Source organism: Gobius niger (genome assembly GCF_951799975.1).
Source record: "Gobius niger genome assembly, chromosome: 10".
NCBI classification, from domain to species: domain Eukaryota; kingdom Metazoa; phylum Chordata; class Actinopteri; order Gobiiformes; family Gobiidae; genus Gobius; species Gobius niger.
In genome coordinates this window covers 512,326-531,598 of record NC_136861.1, presented here as the reverse complement: position 1 = coordinate 531,598, position 19,273 = coordinate 512,326, and the positions used below count along the sequence as shown (strand labels likewise).

Genomic DNA, 19,273 nt, shown 5'->3' with positions numbered 1-19,273 from the left:
TTAGCCTTTAGCTTCAAGGCTAAAACAGCTGCATTTATAAACACAGAATTCTCCTCTGGTGAAGCATTTACATCTTGTGTAAAGTTCTGAATGTGTTGTAATGATCCACTGTGTTTAATCCCGAGGGGGAGTAAGTTAAAGTATGTCTTGTTGAAATAGATGAATGTTTAAAGATTGTGTGTCAAAAAGCATTTATACAGGTAAATGTGTTTTAGCCTTGATGCTAAATGCTAATGTAAATATGACGCTAACAAATGGTAAAAATAGACCCACAATCTTCACAAGCCACACATTATTTTTGAAAATGACTGGGTTTGTCTATCAATCAATCAGCCTTTATTTGTACAGCGCTTTACAACAGCACCTGCGGAACCCAAAGTACTTTATATGAGGACAACGCCATGAAAACTATTTCAACACAAAATAGAAAAGAAAACACATACATTTATGTTTATCTTTCCTTAATCCTTTTTTGTTTGTCTTTTAGGTTAAAGATATGGACAGGAAGTCGTCAATAGTCCTACACTGGCCAACAGGAAGCCAACGATGTCAGCAAATTTGTAATAGTTAGAAATCATTTAAAAATGGATTGACCTTCTGAGTGTTTAAAGCAGGGGGGTCTAACTCATTTTGGGTCGGGGGCCGCATTTAGTAGAGAAAAGTTTCCCAATAAATGAATAATAATGAGCTGTGATTTGGTCAAAGCCCCAACTGCACTTGTATTGCACTTTACAAGCCTGTGTCACAAGTTCCTCAAAGTACTACATAGTAGTCATTATTCATTTACTTCACACTCGGTGGTGGTAAGCTGTTATTGAAGCCACAGCCGCCCTGGGGCAGACTGTCCATTTACCACGTTACTATATAATGTGTTGTTCATATCCTGAGCTCTTGTTATGTCAGTGCCCTCTGCTGGACACGTGTGGAACTCTTTCCTTTTTTTTACATTTAAGGCCTCCGCACAGGATTGGGCTAGAGACTTACTCTTTTTCACATTTATGCTCTACAGGCCAGGGGCCGGATTCAATCATCTCGCGGGCCTGATCCGGCCCACGGGCCATATGTTTGCACCCCTGGTTTAAAGTGTCCTCTGGGATAAATGCTACATCACATTCTGTTGGGTTAATGGCTAAAACTCACTCTTCCATCCTATTTCCAATAGACTGCATGCTTTGGTGTATTGTAACGTAACCACGTTATTGGCAAATCGTACGATCGTTTTGACTCTACTCCATCACTAAAGCTCATCAGTGTGAATCAGCGTGAGGATCACAGACGTCAGAGGGTTTGAGGCAGAGCATGAGTGGGAAACATGTGAAATGTGAATGGATGAAGTTTGGATGTGTCTTGACTTCCTGCTGTGGTGTGGAGGAGTGGTCACTGTCACAGGGGTCTTATACTGATGCCAGGTGCAGAGAAGTACGTGCAAAAACACTTTATCGGGGGCTATTTGCGGGCATGTTGCATTGTATTACAGTTTTAGGATCCTGAATCAAATACGCAAATGAGAGAATGCTGCGTGATTACAAAAAACTGTGAATGACGGCTGACTATGAGCCCTTTAGAGTGTTGACTTCTTTGCCCAACCAATTTCTTTTTGCTATTTTAGGGTAAACGATGATTTACAGTTGTTTGTGTATCGTCCGTCATGGTAAATGTTTGCTTGGCCTGCCGTCCACTCTTGCTTTTTGTTTCTGTTCAAGCAGGACCGACTGGAACTTTACTAACAGCCGATCAAATCTCCAAAAGTTTTATATCGATCCAATCTCCTACTACAGCGTTCACGTTTGTCTCCGCTCTACTGGGCGACGCTTCGGAAAAACCACCAACTTCCTCGTTTACAAAACACGCAGCATGTCGCTTGCGTCATATCCGGCTTTTCCCTGATTGGTTAAAACGCCTGTCAATCACCCCCCCAATGACCCCCCATGGGGAACTGGAAGATCCCAGATACACTTCTTTGTAAAGAATTGGAAAAGCGTGTATTCAGGATGGACAGGCTCGGTAAATGGCCGAGCTCTGCCAAACTGGAGCCAAACACCCAGCCGGTGCCGTGACCCCGGGGTGCCGTGACCCCGGGGGGCCGATACCGTGACCCCGGGGTGCCGATACCGTGACCCCGGGGTGCCGTGACCCCGGGGGGCCGGTGCCGGGGAAGTCTTATAACATACACAGGCCTCGACCACGCAGCGGGAGGATGAGGTGGTATCAGCACTAACCGGATGTAAGGTATATACTATATTTTGACTTTTACTAAAAGCTCACAGCTCACAGCTGATTAAAGAATCCATTTAATCTTGTTGTCTTCTAGTATTTGCTCTGTTACATTTGTACAAACTGCATTAAAAATAGGAACAAAGATTCAATTGGGAGCGTCCCCTTCAGAGACTCGGCTCATCTCCAGCTGGTTGCCCTTGCACCCTGAGCATCAGTATAAGAGTGACCCGCTGGACAGTGACCACGCGTGCCTTCTGTGTGACCGTTGAGCGAGCCCGTGTGCGATCACCCTGCCTCTTTAAGTCCACACATGCAGAGAGCCCAGGCTGCTGTCGCTCCAGAGCTCCCGTCCCGGTGCCGCCTGCTGGAGGGACCTACCTTTGCGGACGTTGCCGTCGGTGGTGCGCTGGAACTCGCCCGCGCTGAGCAGGAAGCAGGCGCGGTCGTGGGGGTAGCGCTCGCGGCTGGTGTTGGAGCACAGCCCCCCGGTGGCCGGACTGCGCTCGTCCCCTAGCACCTGGTCGATGGTGGGACAGTCCTCGTTGGCCAGGGCAGCGTTCGCCGCATCTCCATTCTGCTTGGAGTCTGGAGAGGGACGCACAGGGAGAGACGTCAGCAAAACGAAAGGAAAACCTGATGGTGGTGGAGTGGTTAGACATTTCTATTCCTGAACTGTGTGGAGTTTGCACGTTCGCCCCCATGTCTGGATAGTTTAAAAATAAGTCAATTAAAAAAAGCACAATAGAGTCCAATGGGCCTCATGAACATTTTAAAATACGTTCTTAAGAAGGCACATTCCTAACCCTGTCCACACAAGGTCAAGCTCAGGACCAGTGATGCCAGTAACCAGTTACTCCAACTTCAGTAATGAGTAATCTAATGCATTACTTTTTCCACACCAGTCATTTTAAAATCATATAATCAGTAAAGTAACGAAGTTACTTTTTAAAGGGGTAATCAGGACTCTGTGACGTAGACTGTATATATAAATGGACAGCTTCTCCTCACTCCTCCCCGTTTACCATAATGACCACGCTCCCCCTCCCCAGCTCTGACGAAGCATGTTCCTAAAAGGGCATAAGGGCGGGATCTTCACTGTAGACTCCGCCCTTGCGTGACGTGTAGCTCGCGCTGCTCCAATGCTAACAGTCCGGCCCTCATTAAGTACCAGATTTCAGAAATTGTTCTTACGAAAACCAGCCTGGTTTGTTAAATTGTGACTGACCCAGCGTTATCTCAGGAGGAAGATCTAGCTCTAGATAGTTCCAAAAAATTGGGACCAGGCTTTAAAGTTGTTTTTAACGTGTCTAAACTCCAATGCTTTTCAATGGGGGACCAGCGGCGATATGGAAGTACTCCAGCAATGGCGGAGCAATGGCGGAGCAATGGCGGCCTCTAGTGAGGTGGGCTTGTGGGCATAAAGCAGAGCAGCCAGCGGCCATTGCTCTGTGATACGATTACTTTTTCAAATATTCTGCTCAGACTGCTCAGGACAAAACGCAAAAATATTTGATCAATCCCACCGTTTGTGGGTCTGTAAACTAACATTTTCCAAACTAGGTCTCAGAGTGGAAAGATCTGAAAACGCTGTTTACGTGACTCCTCAGTCCGGGACAGTGACAGTTTTTCTGGCCTTATTTCCCATATGTCTGATGAATAACTTCACCTCCTCATCTCTTCTGTGGATCCTAAATCTATTGTATTTACCAGCGTTTCTGTTAACCATTCATCTACAGTCTTTAGCTACACTCTTATTGTCTTTGGTCGCCCCACAGCGCCTCACACAGGCCTGATAGATGAATCACAGCGTTTTCACAGGCATGAGTCAATCCATGTGGACACACACATTTACTGTCTGAGTCTGTGTTCACAGATAACGTTTCTGAAATTGTTATATAATTATATTTACATGAATTCATTCACCCTTTTCACCGACACCTTTTTTGTATTTATGAAGCATTTGAAGGACAAACATCAATGTTATTAGTTTATGTTTATTTATTTTTTGATAGACCTCTGACCTGCCTTAAACCAGTTCAAACCTGATCTAAACCAGCACACACCAGTCCAGCCAGACCTGATCTAAACCTTGTTGAAACCAACCTCTTCTCTAAACCAGTGAAAAACAGCTCTAAACCTGTCAAAACCAGCATAAACCAGTCCAAACCAGGTCTAAACCAGGTCTAAACCAGGTCTAAACCAGGTCTAAACCAGTCTAAAACAGCTCTAACTAGTCCAACCCAAACCTACACTAGTCCAAACTGGATATTTTGAGTATTACAAACTTGAACCGAATGGTAGTGATAGGCAGAATTAGAAACATCACATGATTCAAAAGTGGGCTCTACCAAACTAATAAAGGGTTAAGATGGTGCACTTTTTCTACCAAATGATATTATATGATTATTGATTTTGAGATTTAATTTGTACAAATATATACTGAATGACTCATTACTATGGGTTCCATCAGGAGCATGATCCTCCTGTCCTCCTGAATGTTCTCACCGGTGAATGAGGCCCATTGTCCATAAACTAACATGACCTCACAGCAGCATAAAGAGAAGAGAGCGTCCACTGCAGTGTCCAAATGCTTTCATGTCAATGATAACAGTATTTAACGTTTTGAAAGTGCAGGTGTTATTGTTCACAGACTGATATGAAACAAATATATCACAAAAATGGCACTTTCTATTTCCAAATAAAGCAGAGAAAATGAGCCTTTGATCAGGCTGCACCGTCAGAGTGAGGGGTTTGTTGTCTAAAAGTAGTTCACTGCATTGAACTACTTTTAGACAACAGACGTCACAAATCTCCTCATGCTTCCAAGACGCTTGTGTAACGATTCCACTTGAAGCAGATGATATTCAGAAGAAAATGACTTTTCTTTACTTGAAATGTAAAATGTAATCTTACCCTGCCCTTGGGCAAGACACTTCACCCACCAGGTGGTGGTCGGGGGTCAAAGGACAGACCAGGGCTGGCCATCTTTCACACAGATATTGTGATAATGATTCGATTTGTGATTTTAATATTTTATGTAGAGCCTGTTTTATTTTTCCTGCACTTTATCATCGAAGTACAGATAAACGTGTGAAGCTGCAGGTAAACATCATTTCAGCTTCATGCTGCAACAGGAGGCAAAGAGGCCTTTATGGAGCTTCAGAAAAACATGCTTAGTTTGAATCATTCTCTAATAAACACTGTGTGTCTGTTTTGGCTCTCACAATTTAAGTTTCACAGACTAAATCTCAGTGAATATGAACATGCCGCTCCTCATTCTGAAGCCCAGAACCTGGAGAATTCAATTGCTGAGTTAGTTTTAAAGCAGTACGAAGTAACTCTTGCCCCTAGAGGCCATAAGCGCAACTGACAGAAAAGACAAAGTCACAGTGGGATATTGTACATCCAATTACATAACAGATTTTTTTATTTTCACTCAAACTTGGCTGTAAATACTGGTTAAGTGGCGCTAGCCCGCAGTTAGCTTTGCCCGTTAGCATGTTAGCTTCTTCTTTGTGATTCTGTTAGTGTGCATTGGTTGCTCTGGTCCGGTGGCAGTCAAGTTGCAAAAATGTTCACATCACATCACAATCAATATTTCTGAAACTCAACGGAGAGTTACTGAACATACTTTTATATCAGTAGGTTCAGCATTTTTGGCTAATGGGCCTGATAAATAAGTAATATTTACCAAAGAATATTTGGCTAATGAGAAATAAGTAGTTTCAGCCTCTCCCTGTTGAGTTTCAGAAATATTGATGGTTGTTTTTAAGAGTTTTTTTTAAGTGTTTTTTTCTCGCATATTTGCCGGCCTGCTCGTACCCGGAAGCGGAAGTTGTGACGTCACACTTAAAGGGATATTTCAGGATTTTTGACATAGGGCCTCATTTCCTAGTTATCCAGAGTGTAACCACTAAGCTCTTGCTGCTCAAATATAAGTTATTTTAAATGCAAAATGGTTAAAATTATTCTATGGTCTATATGGTCAGTCTGGTGTTATAAGTGATTAGCCTCAGGTGCTCTGTGGAGCGGCTCACACGGTTTTTAATGCAGGCTAGCTGATACCATAGACATGCACTAGCCTAGCACAAGCCTAGCGCCACGAAACTCTTCACATATAAGAACTGCATGAATTACAAAAAAAAATATCTCCAGAAATCAGCAACTCTCTGGATAACTAGATAATGAGGCCCTATGTCAAAAATCCTGAAATATCCCTTTAACAAACGTATTGTGGTTTTCTGGCCAGAGACACCAGGGGGAGATAAAAGACCCCCCAATCATCCCATCAACACTTGTATTACCCCCAGAGGGACTACACAAAGGATATATTAAGGTAAACAAGTTACTTAGTACTGCTTTAACGTCTACAAATGTATTTTTGGATCACCAGGCAAAATGCCATGACTAGCAAAAGCATGCTAATGCTAGCAGTATGATTGGACCAACTAATTCAAGAAAATAGCCACTGCTGTAGTGACCAAGTGTTTTATGAACTGCAATATCTGATATTATACTTGTAATGATGTGATCGCTTTATGCTGTTATCTCACCGAGGATAATTAGGAGAAATGAGTTTATTAATCATTCTGATCTGTGATCTGTAACATCTCGTTTGAATTTTTTTTTTCATTCACAGTAGCAGTAGTATCGGTTAATATCGGATAAAGGCTCAAACCCCCAGCATTGATGTCGGAAGCGAAAAAGCTACATTGGCCCATCTCTCCCGCTGATGTCGGAAATCCTTTGGTTTGTATATAGCCTCCAGTAGATGTCTGCCAGCACACACACACCCGGACGGATGGCGTGTCAGAACAGCGCGGCGCTCGTTCATGATGGACACGTTCATTAGCCGGGAGAGGGCGAGCGCCTGTGTCAGGAGCGGGCCGGGCCGCGGGAGCGCAGTCGCGGCAATACGCTTCTTTCAGCCTTTCTGTCCGTCGTAAATTAAAGTCTATTTTAGTGCACACACTCCCAAAAGAACAGAGACATCAGCAGATTATTTACAATCCCCCTCGCCCTCCTAGGACCGCACACGCACACCCCAGATCTGCTCCCCGTCCTCGGGTGTCGGCGAACGCTAACGGGGAAAACCTCTGAGGATTTATGGAACTGCTGTGGCACTCTGCTGCAAGGGCAATTCTCTGACCAACTTAACCAGGAGGCTGAAGGATCGCTGAGGTTTGTCGTTGACGCCGCATTTCTAGCTGCGATAATGATTGTTACTTATCGCACTTCCAGAGTCTCAGGTTCAATTCCAATGCCGCAGTTTCCTTAACAGTGTCGTGCCCGATAGAGCCTGGATTAATGAACCTGAATAATTGTCAAATTGTGATGAAATATCATTTGATTACCATGATAACCTGCCTATAGAGCAGGTATGGGTAAACTTTTTGATGCAAGGGCCACATTAGGTTCTTGAACTTGGCACAAGAGCAACACAATAGTAGCAGTTGTTCTTAGTCTTTCGTTATGTCAGAGAAACATTTGCCGTTTTCACCGTTTTAAGCCGGTGCATGTCCAGCATGATTGACAGGCTACGTGGGCCTCTGCTATATAATAGAGGCAAAGGTCCGATAGAAACAGAAATTGGACTTGATTGGTCTGTAGAATGTTTGTACAAACTTGGAGTAACAACCTTAAACTAAATGGACCTGTAAACCCTCTCATTGACACACTAGGTCATTTCCTCATCAGTTTTATAAAGTTTAAGATCTGTGTTAATGTTTAATGGGATTGAGTCCTGCGTCAATATTTTTCATTATTTCTGAAGTCATTAAGAAAAGACTTCAGCGGCTAACAGCAGGTAAACATACTGAATTTCACACATTTATGTTTGCATTTCAGGAAATAACCAAGATCTAAGTACTACATAATGCTGACTAGAAAATGTATGCATGATTTAGCTAACGCATGTCTTGACATTAAACATTTAGCAAATAGCTATTTATTTTACCTTAGCAAAGTTAGCTTAAAAGTTGACCCACTTCTCGTACGTTCAGGGTCCTTGGGGAAGGTAAAGAATGAGAATGACTTTTTATGCCACTTTTATTTTTGCTAATCCACTTTAGCTCTGCACAAAACTACAAAAAATTAAATTAAATTCAAAATATTTGACCATTTAACACCCGCCCCTAGGACTGGAGACGTCCTAGGGTCCCTCGCTGGTCCCTCGCTATAACGCGCTGCACCTTTCGCAGCCTCGCTGTTTTGTGGATTTATTTTTAGTACAATTTTGCACCATACACACATTGTGTTAGGCGTCCTGAGTGAGCCATCGTCTCGCTGCAGAGAGGATCTTTGTGGACCGTCGACACATCAGCGCACACTGCAAAGTCACAGGCCGGACATGAGCGAGTCCGACTCCGCGTTGACTTTCTTTGCCCTTTTCCGTGAAAATAAACACCGCTAGCATGTAGCGCTCGCCTCAGCTAAACACTGGCCTTCTGAAGCTGAAACCGCTGCCATAAAACTTTGGTCGGAGACAAGAGCAGCTCAGGATGTTTCCATCCCCACGTCTGTAATGTGAATGTAAAAATCACACAGTGACACCCGGCATAAGAGAGAACCTGTGTGAACTGGTGTATAAAGTGTATAAAGTGTGTGGTGAGGGGTTTTACAGCCTTAAGTTGACTACTTTGTGGTTTTAGTTTATTCCGGGGTATTTTTAGGACCTAACTCCCGCGATTATTGTACTATATGAAACATTGGACATGAGGTGAAAAGGGGGATTACAAGTCATTCATCTAACTCACTGTGGTCATAGCTCATTTCTCTGTTTTCACATGAAAATCAGTTGTTTTACAAAATTGAAAATCTGAATAATGGGAAGAGACAGGCTTTCCTTTTGACATAAGATAACATTTGTTCAAGAGGGGAAATATGGCGGTGGTGGTGATTAAATTAATGACAGAAAAATTCTATAAAAATGTAAATTTTGTCTTAAATCTGGCTCGGTGTTAGATGAGATAGATGAGTGCAATAATAAGTCTGGCAGCATCCCAGTTCCAGCTCACCTGCCCTGTTGATCTCGATGATCTCCTCTTGGGCAAGCGGACAGTCTCCAGTCCCCATCATGCTCCCGGAGCCCACCATGCCGGGCCCCAGCACGTTCCCCATGAGCCTGTGCGGCGAGGCGGTTGCCATGGCGAGGGCGTCCGGCTTGCAGTAGTTGGGGCTCCCCGGCTGCGGCGCACGGGGGATGTGCTTGTTCCTCTTCTTGGGGAGCTTCTGCTTGGCCATGGCCAAAGAGTAGTACATGCCGAAGTTATTGACGATGACGGGCACGGGCATGGCGATGGTCAGCACGCCAGCCAACGCACACAGCGCCCCCACCAGCATCCCCGACCAGGTCTCCGGGTACATGTCCCCGTACCCCAGCGTGGTCATGGTCACCACGGCCCACCAGAACCCGATGGGGATGTTCTTGAAGCTGGTGTGTAAGGCCCCTGTTGGGTCGCCTGGGTCGGCCCCGATGCGTTCGGCGTAGTAGATCATGGTGGCGAAGATGAGCACCCCCAGAGCCAAGAAGATGATAAGTAAGAGGAACTCATTGGTGCTGGCCCGTAATGTGTGGCCCAGCACCCGAAGGCCCACAAAGTGACGGGTGAGCTTAAAGATACGCAGGATACGCACGAATCGCACCACGCGCAGGAAGCTCAGAATGTCTTTGGCGGTTTTGGAGGACAGGCCGCTCAGGGCCACCTCCAGGTAGAAGGGCACGATGGCCACAAAGTCAATGATGTTGAGAGCGCTGCGGAAGAACTCGGCCTTGTCCGGGCAGAAGATGACCCGGGCCATCACCTCGATGGTGAACCAGATGACACATGTTCCCTCCACGTACGTGAGCCAGCTGTCGGTCACCACCTCGAACACGATCTGAAAGCACAAAACACAGCTCTTCACAGGATCGCTCAGGAGGAAAATGGCAGATCTATAGCAAACGTATTCTCTGTACAGTCTCTGTGTTTGCATGTTACAGCCTCTTTCCAAGATATATTAAATTTGTGTTTTTTGTTGTTTTTTCATCAATCTACACAGCACTAAACTTGCTGTAAAGTGATACATTCAACTCAACATTCAGGCTACTGCTCGTCCTCGTTTTCTTGTCCTGAACCTTCAGAACGGTCACCCTCCAGTCGATCTGATGTGATTGAGGGAGGCCAACATTCGTTGCATAAAAGATGCAGGAACTGTGATTGTGTTTCTCGTTTCGAGTGATTACCTCATTAGCAAGAACCCTGTTGAAATTTGGAGACTCTTCTGGTGGTGACCAGAAGTCAGGGTGCTAGCTTTAGCATGCTAGCGATTAGGTCAAAGTTAAGTCTAAGGTGCGGTGGATGCATCTATATCTGGTCTATAATGACAAAGTGAAAAAGGTTTTTTCCAGGCCATTCATTTGTTCTTCTTTTACACATTTGCTTGAACTTATTGAAGTACTCCAGAAACGGATCCCAAGTCAGATGAAAATCATCGACCTTCCCTTTTAGTCCAAGTTGGATTTTCTTTCCAATAGGACGTTTGATTACATCTTGTAACAAATTAACATAGGTTGGCTTTTTTTCATTCCAGTTTAGTAGGATCAGTCTTCTCGATAGCACAGAGACAAATTTAATAACCGTTTTATAATTAATAAGATTAGCCGTTACCGGAGGTTATCCAAAAAGTGCAAGCACAGGGTCAGGGTGGAACTGTGTTCCACAACAGACAGTTCAGACAGTCATTTGAAAATGTTAGTCCAGAAACTGTTATGTTAGGACAGTTCCAAAAGGTGTGAGCCAGTGAAGCCTGTTCCTGGCCACACCGGTCACACACTGTGTTCACCCCATGGAACATTTTGGAAAGCCGTACTTTGGAAAGGTGTCCAAGCAGTCCATGATGAGCACAGACTGAAGATTTAGGCCAATGATACACTGGACGCATTTTTGTAGCCGTATTGGTCTTGGAGTGCCTCTCCGCGTGCATTCGCAAGGCTCGCTTCAGTTGGTCCCTGTTTATCAGATGAGCGCGCTCTCGTGCGTGTACACTGCAGCCGAGGCGGCGCAGCCGAGCGCCTCAGCCCGCAGCCGAGCGCCTCAGCCGAGCGCCTCAGCCCGCAGCCGAGCGCCTCAGCCGAGCGCCTCAGCCCGCAGCCGAGCGCCTCAGCCGAGCGCCTCAGCCCGCAGCCGAGCGCCTCAGCCGCTTCCGCTCCTAAACTCAAAAATGCCTCCACGCGCATTTTTCTCGTCTGCGGCTCGCGGTGCGAAGCCGATTTCTGTCAGAAAATGTATAAAACACATTATTACTAAATACATAAAAGATTGTCCAGCATTGTATGATTATTTATATGAGTGTATACAAGTTTAAGATTATTATTATGATTTTTATTATGATAATTATTATTATTACGACTATAGTAGTAGTATTGGGTGCTTATTTCATAAAGAGAGAGGAATATTGCCTGACATATGGCAGTATAGCTACACCACCTTGTCATTTTTCCACATCAAGACTTTCCCTCAAGTCACTCTGCTGCTCTTTTTTGTGGCCTCGTCACTTTTCCCTAAAGGAAAGCAGTGAAGGTGGATGACATCAAGTTGATTGAGGCCAAGACATGCGTTCAGTTCAACAAAGAAAGGGGTGGAGTTAACAGCGTGGCGCTTCTCAGCGCTCGCCTGCAGTTACATGTACGAGCTCGGCCGCTCAGGGCGCTCGGCCGCTCAGGGCGCTCGGCCGCTCAGGGCGCTCGGCCGCTCAGGGCGCTCGGCCGCTCAGGGCGCTCGGCCGCTCAGGGCGCTCGGCCGCTCAGGGCGCTCGGCCGCTCAGGGCGCTCGGCCGCTCAGGGCGCTCGGCCGCTCAGGGCGCTCGGCCGCTCAGGGCGCTCGGCCGCTCAGGGCGCTCGGCCGCTCAGGGCGCTCGGCCGCTCAGGGCGCTCGGCCGCTCAGGGCGCTCGGCCGCTCAGGGCGCTCGGCCGCTCAGGGCGCTCGGCCGCTCAGGGCGCTCGGCCGCTCAGGGCGCTCGGCTCTGAAAGGCGCGTGCAGTGTATCACTGGCGTTAGTCCATTGAGATGCAGGTATATATTCCATATCTGACAGTTTATTACATATTTTACAAATTGACCCTTTTTTTAACGGATCTTTTAGAAGTATGGTATTCATGTTTGAGCCGGGCCGTCTGCCTCCAATCGTGGTCATGTCACTTCCCTGGTTGTTGTTTGTTTTGAAGCTAGCTGGCTAGCCTTGGTCGAAGTTGCCTGAATAGTTTTCTGCATAAGTTTGCGGGATTTGTTTGACAGCGAAAGTTATCCAAGACCCACGATATATCTCCGGCTGGTCCTATCAGTCCGTCTGGAAAGTTACAAATATTTGAGATATTGGCAGGGCTGCTCGAAAACCTCGCTTACTCCATTGGGGCGGAAGTCGGACACCCCTGTTTTAATTGAGGTTACTGTGTCCGAATGGTGTCATCTAAAGTTTCTTTTCTGATGTTGCGCAGCTCTACTGAAGAGGTTTGGATGTGATATAACATAATAAGTAGTTAAAAAGACAGGCAGGTACCTCCTCACGAGTGATGTTCCCCACCGTGACGTTCTCCGTCTTGTTGTAGATGGTGTTGAAGGCTTCATGTGTCTCCAGGCAGAAGGTGGAGATGGAGAGGAGGATGAAGAACAGCGACGCAAAGGCCACATACTGCACACACAGAGCAAAAACAAGAGCAGAGAGGTCAGTTTCATCCTCTGCTGGGCAGTAGGTTAGGTTCAACTCTATTGTCCCAAAGGGAAAATTGTCTTGGGCTTGCATGACACACGGACAAATAAAGCAACAGTGCTAAGCCACACAAAAAGCCCAACGACATGGTGCTGTCTTTGAGAATGATACCTATAGAGTTCGGGAAATCCCACAGTCACCATGGAGATCCGCCATCTTTGCAGCTGTTAGCATACATTTCCATTGACTAACATTAGCTAAAACAGTATAAAACGTGGAGAAAAAAAATCCATGAAACAACTCTGTTACCTGCTGAGTGACTGCTGGTACATTCATCTAACTCACTGTGGTGTCCAAGTGTTTTAATGTGAATAATAACTCACAGTATTTTACTTTTAAAATCTGCATTAGTTTACAATTGCTGCTAATCCCATAATGCTGAGCGATATGACATCACATTCCCAACTCTATTGATGACCAGCAGCATGGGACAGCACGTTTTTGCTGGTTTAGACGTTTTTAACAATATTAATCTGGTTTAAAATAGGTTTCAATACGTTTTGTGCTGTTCCACCGATCTGTTAGAAACAAAACCACCAGTGGTTTGGGCCAATCACGTGGCAGTATTGCTGTGAATGGGTGGGTGTAACATTTGGCAAAACAGCCAATCAGCGGCAAACCTTCAAATCGCTATCTCAAACGATTTAAGCCGGAGCGACCCCAGATCTTTAAATCTATTTATTCGATTTTGACTAAAAAGGAAAATACTGGGCTTGTTATAATCTAACTTTGAGTCGTATATCAACCATTTGGATCATAGACAACATGGCAGCCATTTTCCGGAGCATAAACATTCATATATCTGTAGGGGGTCCCAAATAATAATACCTCTTTCTATTCAAAAATATTTGTAATGTATTATGGCCTAGAAAGGGATAGGCAATGTCAGGCCCGAGGGCCATATCCGGCCCTCCAGCATAGAAACTCTGGCCCTCAGGATTTTTAAAAATGATTTTGAAGATGATTTTATTACACACATCAGAGGTGAAATGCCTGTTTGAATAATGTCTAAACAAAACACCCAGTTAGGTCATGTATAGGGCTGAGTATGATGCTTTATCCGATATCTATACTAAAATATCTATACTAAAATATGTGTTGTTTAGAACCAGAAAACAGAAGAAGATTTGCACATTTACAATATCGAGTTCATCTCCAATGACAGGAAATGTGTGAAACTTGGGGAATAATTTGGAGGGAAATGTGGCTAAAAAATAAGGAAGAAATTGTGTTAAAATTTGTTTTGAGGAAAAAAAGGGGCAAAAACAGGGAATCATTTTGGGGAAATTAATAAGAAGGAAAAACAATTGGGAAAATCGGAAAAAAAAAAAAGATTGGGTGAATTGGGGCAAAAATTGGGCAAGAAATAAAAAAAAACTGAAATGGGAAAAACAAATAATTTGATTTGAGCTGAAATAACAAAGTCACTTCCTTTAATGTTGTCCCTTGTTTTTTTGTTTTTTTTCGGTGCCTCCTTTAGACATCAGTAGAACCTAAAGTTTTTTTTTCCAGATACCAGACTGGTGTCGTTTAACGGTGTGGCCATAATCATGTACAGACAATGCTGGCATTTGTAGAAAATTGTGCTTTTTTTCTGCTAAAATCCGGCTCTTGGTCCGGCTCTTGGTCTTTTTACAAATGAAGAAAATCGTTCCTCCGCAAAGCAAACTTACCTACCCCTGACCTCGAATTATAATTAAACATATGTCCACTAGTCAAGTATATTTTAACATACTCATATATAAAGTAAAATATAATATAAAGTGTACATTCAAACTGCCCTGCCCTTCTTATTCATATTCTAATTCATTCTGACTCATTCTAAAGTTATTCTCGTAAATGCCTCTTTTCCTGCTCTCGTCACCTTCACCGCGGTCGAGGGAAAACTCTCCTTCCGCAGAGGTATTCCGCTCGGGTCACTCTGCTGCTGCATCTTGGAAACCCGTGCCACTCCAATGCAGCAGTGCCGTGCCCCGCCGCGGCAGGCAGGGGGCGGCACCGAGCCCAGCGGAGCGCGTGCCGGTACTCCCAATATCCTCAGTGCTGCATTCCCATTGACACGAGAGGGGGGAACAGGGAAGAGCGTACGGGACGCGGCGCAGAGGGGGGGTGATGGATGGTCGACGTAAAAGCATGATGGGGGCTGCTGGTGCTCTCTTTTCCTCTCACATATTTCTCTGCAGTGGATCAATGATTATCTGAGGTCCCACTCGCGGCTTTACGGAGCGTGTCATGCTCGGTCGTCTTTTTTCTTTTTTTTTCTTCTTCTTTTACTGCGCTCACGTGTGGGTAATGCGCTCTCCCCGCTGCTGCAGCACCCCCCCATCATCACCCATCCCCCTCTCCCCCAACCCCCCCCCCACTACAGCAGACCTCAGCACGGGGAGAGAGAGGGGCTGCGGGGATCTGCTGAGCGCATGCAGAGGAATTCTTGCTTGTGCGGTAGGATTTTTCCAAAAGTGCGAACGGCTCGGTCAACGGAGACGGGGCGCGGGACGACCAAAACATGTGCGGCCAGTGAAGGAGCCCTTCACAAGATCCCGCATACCAGAGGGGGGCGCGCGCTGGGTTCCTACTGGAATGTATGTTTTATGCAGTAATTAATGGAACCCCTTAACACCCACCTGAACTGAGCACGTTTTCTCTAGTTTGGCTTAACTCAAATCTAAACACGTCTTGAGAAATGCGTCAAAATAGTGACAAATTGAGGAGAAAATGAGGAGGAAAAATGCAACGGAAATGTGTTGAAAAATGCAATGAAAGAGACAAAAATGTGACTGATCAGAAGCGATGGAAAAAGTGGCAAAAGAGTGATGAGAAAAAAGGTTAAAAAAAAGGGACTTTCAAATGAGGCGTTACACGGCCCTATAGGCAGTGAGCTCCAGTCAAGAAGCTTTTAGACTTGGGTAAAGCCGAACAGGAGAAAACGCACTCGGTTAAGGCAGGGGTTTAGAGAAGCTGAAAATCCCTGATATATAACATTTTGCAAGTTTTCTGTCATTTTCTGTCTTCATATAAAAAAATGTTTGCATTAAAATATCAATCAAATTTAATGGAACAGGCCGCCGTTTTTACATGCTGAGATATGTTCTTACCTGATCTCAGACGAGTTGATGTGTTCCTGTCTGGTCGTTGTGCATGCCCTCAGTCACGCAAAAAGAGCAAAGATGTTGTTAGCATTTGGCCTCTCCCAATGTATTCCTATAGCTCCAAACGGGGTGAAGTTGGAAGTGACCAAGCTCTTCCACGGGCACAAAGACCAAATTCAACTGGTCTAAGCTCAGGTAAGAACATATCTCAGTAAAGAAAAACAGTGGCCTGTTCCTTTAAGTCCAAGACAGGAAAGTTTGGAGTCTGTGGGAGCGACTAAAGTGGTGGTCGCTGCCAAGGCCGGATTTATGCAGGGGCTTACAGGGGTCAAGCCCAGGGGCCCGGCAGGTTGAGGGGCCCCTGGGCATTAGGAGAAAAGGAGAGAGTTCCCTCTCTCTTTGCAGACTCCCTCACATGTAAGGCATAATCAGATGACTTTGTACCCGAGACTAAACCAGGAATAAACCAGTTCTAAACAAGGTTTGCGCCATTTTCATTGAGTCGACACTGGGAAAAACGATGTACCTATCGGTCTGTTAAAATGCATGAGAGTGCACCAAATTGCACCATTAAAATAAAAAAAAGATCTCTGTGGGAGGACCCTCCTTTTAAATGTGTCCCCACCAGTCTGGCAGTAGCAAAGGTTCTTCCACAAGGGTCACGGAGCTCAAAGCGGGGTCATTATGTTTAACTGTCTTTTCTGCATGTTCAAATAAAAAACAACAACATTCTTTTATCTTTTCATTGTAGAGAGAGAGAAATCTGACAGACAGATATACAGCATCTGGGGGGCCATGATAAAACTTTAGCCCCGGGGCCCATTTGACTTAAATCCGGCCCTGGTCGCTGCACAAGTGGAACAAAAACCTAATTTTGAGAAAACGAGCCCTAAAGTTTGTAACAAGTGCACCACACATTGCACCGCTCTTCTGTACTAAAAGAACCATCATCTCGGGGAGCCTTCAGGACACGTGGATGTCACTTTCCGGGAAATCCATCAACAACACGTCATCAAATAATCATCGTACAGGATAAGTTTTGTCTTTTTTTATTCTCTGACATGAAAACGAGCAAAAATCTCCACTTCGCCCACTGCGAGAAACAGCAATACTTTCACCTGCCGTGGCTCGCCTTAATGTGGTAACAGCAGTTAGCACTCACAACACACAGCAAGTCGGTCCCATGTTACTGCCCCCTATTGGAGAGATGGGGTTGGAAGAAAATCAGTGACTACAGGTCGGGATCCCATACTGGTATTTCCAAATATAACACTTTCACCGGGAACAAGGTCATATTGTTGTATTTGGTATTTGTTTGTGTTGTGCAGTTGTGTTTGCATCTTTGTTTTTTGTATAATTTAAATTTGTATTGCATTTTCTATACATGTGTTTTTGTGTACAGCACTCTGGGAAGCAAAGTTGTTTTAAAGTGCTCTATGAATAAAAACTTAATCTTGCCCTTAAAAGTTAGGCTGTGTCCGAAAGTCCACCTAACCCCTCCTTCACTACAGGCCCGGGGTCTTTTTCAGCTGGCCAGCCACTATTAGCAACAAAACTGTTGGTGAGCTGCTTAAGCTTCATGAGGCACTTTGGAGAGAGGTTCGTCCAGCCGAATTAGTAGCCAAGATGATATTTCAAAGGAAATCGCTTGAGTTTTGTCTTTACACTCAATTATAATGACTCAAATGTTTGCAAATTGTGTTCAGCATGTTCAGAACAAAAAGAAAATGCGTCTAAACTGTGAGTCATCAAGTGTCTGTAGAAATGTAGCAAGTGTTTTGGCGAGCTACCAAGAAAAGGCTGGAGAGCTACTTGTCGCTCTCGGAGATCCCCCATGCTGCAGTCCCTACAGGATGTGGCCATCGCTACTGTGAACGCGGCTTCAAGCTACTTTTACAAAAGATCACGACTTTCCCCATGACTACTCCTTAACCCAGCAACTTCCCCGCAATTAAAGTGAGTTTCTGATTCAGCAGAAATCCATTTGACTTGTTATATTCGAGTGTAGGAAGTGGTGTCCTTCGCCTCCGCCGGGTTTAGTCATTTAGACTGAAGCGAGGCTCAGGGTTCTGTTTGTTAGATAATACAACTACTTCAAATAACACCTATTTTAAGTGAAACTGATGTAAATTGCAAAAAGAAGTTTGATGATTTGAAAATCAAGCCCAAAAAAAGCACTTTTCTACCGTCATCAGGCCCTTTGCAGCAAGGAACCAGTCACCCATTCTTAAACCACTGTGCACAGACACTGGAGGCTAGGTGGGTGAAGTGTCTTGCCCAAGGACACAGCGACAGTGTGCACCTTCAGGAGTTGGGATTCTAACCCCTGACCTCCCGATCACGAGACGACCCGCTCTAGATTGGTATACAGAATCACAAATAACTCCGCACCTGCTCCTCTCCAGGAATGTGTACAATTAACACCTCAACTGACAATTAGAGCTACACGCTCCTCCTCTAGAGGGCAGTGTGGTGTCCCAATATTCAAAACTTCATTTGCACAATCAGCGTTTTTATATAAAGCAATCAACAAATGGAATAATCTCCCAAATGAATTAAAAAATCAAACAAGTTATAGTGCTTTTACCGGGGAATTGAAAAAAGTGGCTGCTGAGAGGCCAAACCTGCAGCACACAGGGGCCGGCTTTAGGTCCTTCATTATTCTATGACAAAATGTAGCTTTTGCTTATTCATTGTGAACCACTGGGGGCAGCACTGAATTATTTGAATGCATTTTAATATGTCTGTAAATAGGAATAGCGATTGGACCTATGCGAGTGTGGTTGGTAAAGTGTTCTGTGACTGACTATGTGATAGAAGAATGAATGGTCATGCTGTATAGTGTTATTTATTTTGATGTAACCAGGGACTACGGATGGAAACTAGCTATTTAGCCATAATCTGGTGCAGTACATCTCTGTCTCTTTGAGCTTCATGTCTCTGTACATTGTCCATTCAATAAAGATTAAAGTAAAGTAACTACCATGTGTGCCACCGTCGCCCCAAATCTTTGTATCCAGCTCATTTACAGAGATAATATAATAACTGGGTTGTTTTGATTGGGTTCGGATTAAGTCAGTAACTGTACCATTGTTTTTTCATGGCTCTACACAGAACTGAAGTTCATTAAAAAAGGCTCCCAGAGTCTCTCCAACGTCCTTTTAAACTTCTGCAGGATCTGTGCACGACGGTGCATTAATGATTGGCCACATAAGGAGGCCC

General features: G+C 44.8%; 1 protein-coding gene across 4 annotated transcripts in view; it reads right to left on the bottom strand.

Moving 5' to 3' along the window:
• kcnc3a (potassium voltage-gated channel, Shaw-related subfamily, member 3a) overlaps positions 1-19,273 on the bottom strand; it is a 75,754-nt gene that overhangs the window by 32,805 nt on the left and 23,676 nt on the right. For all 4 annotated transcript variants that reach the window (XM_079565447.1, XM_079565445.1, XM_079565446.1 and 1 more), the window contains exons 2-4: positions 12,753-12,884; positions 9,234-10,095; positions 2,596-2,802 (exon numbers count right to left, since the gene is read on the bottom strand). In XM_079565447.1, the coding sequence (XP_079421573.1) occupies positions 2,596-2,802; positions 9,234-10,095; positions 12,753-12,884 (1,201 nt within the window). The remainder of the gene's footprint in view (positions 1-2,595; positions 2,803-9,233; positions 10,096-12,752; positions 12,885-19,273) is intronic.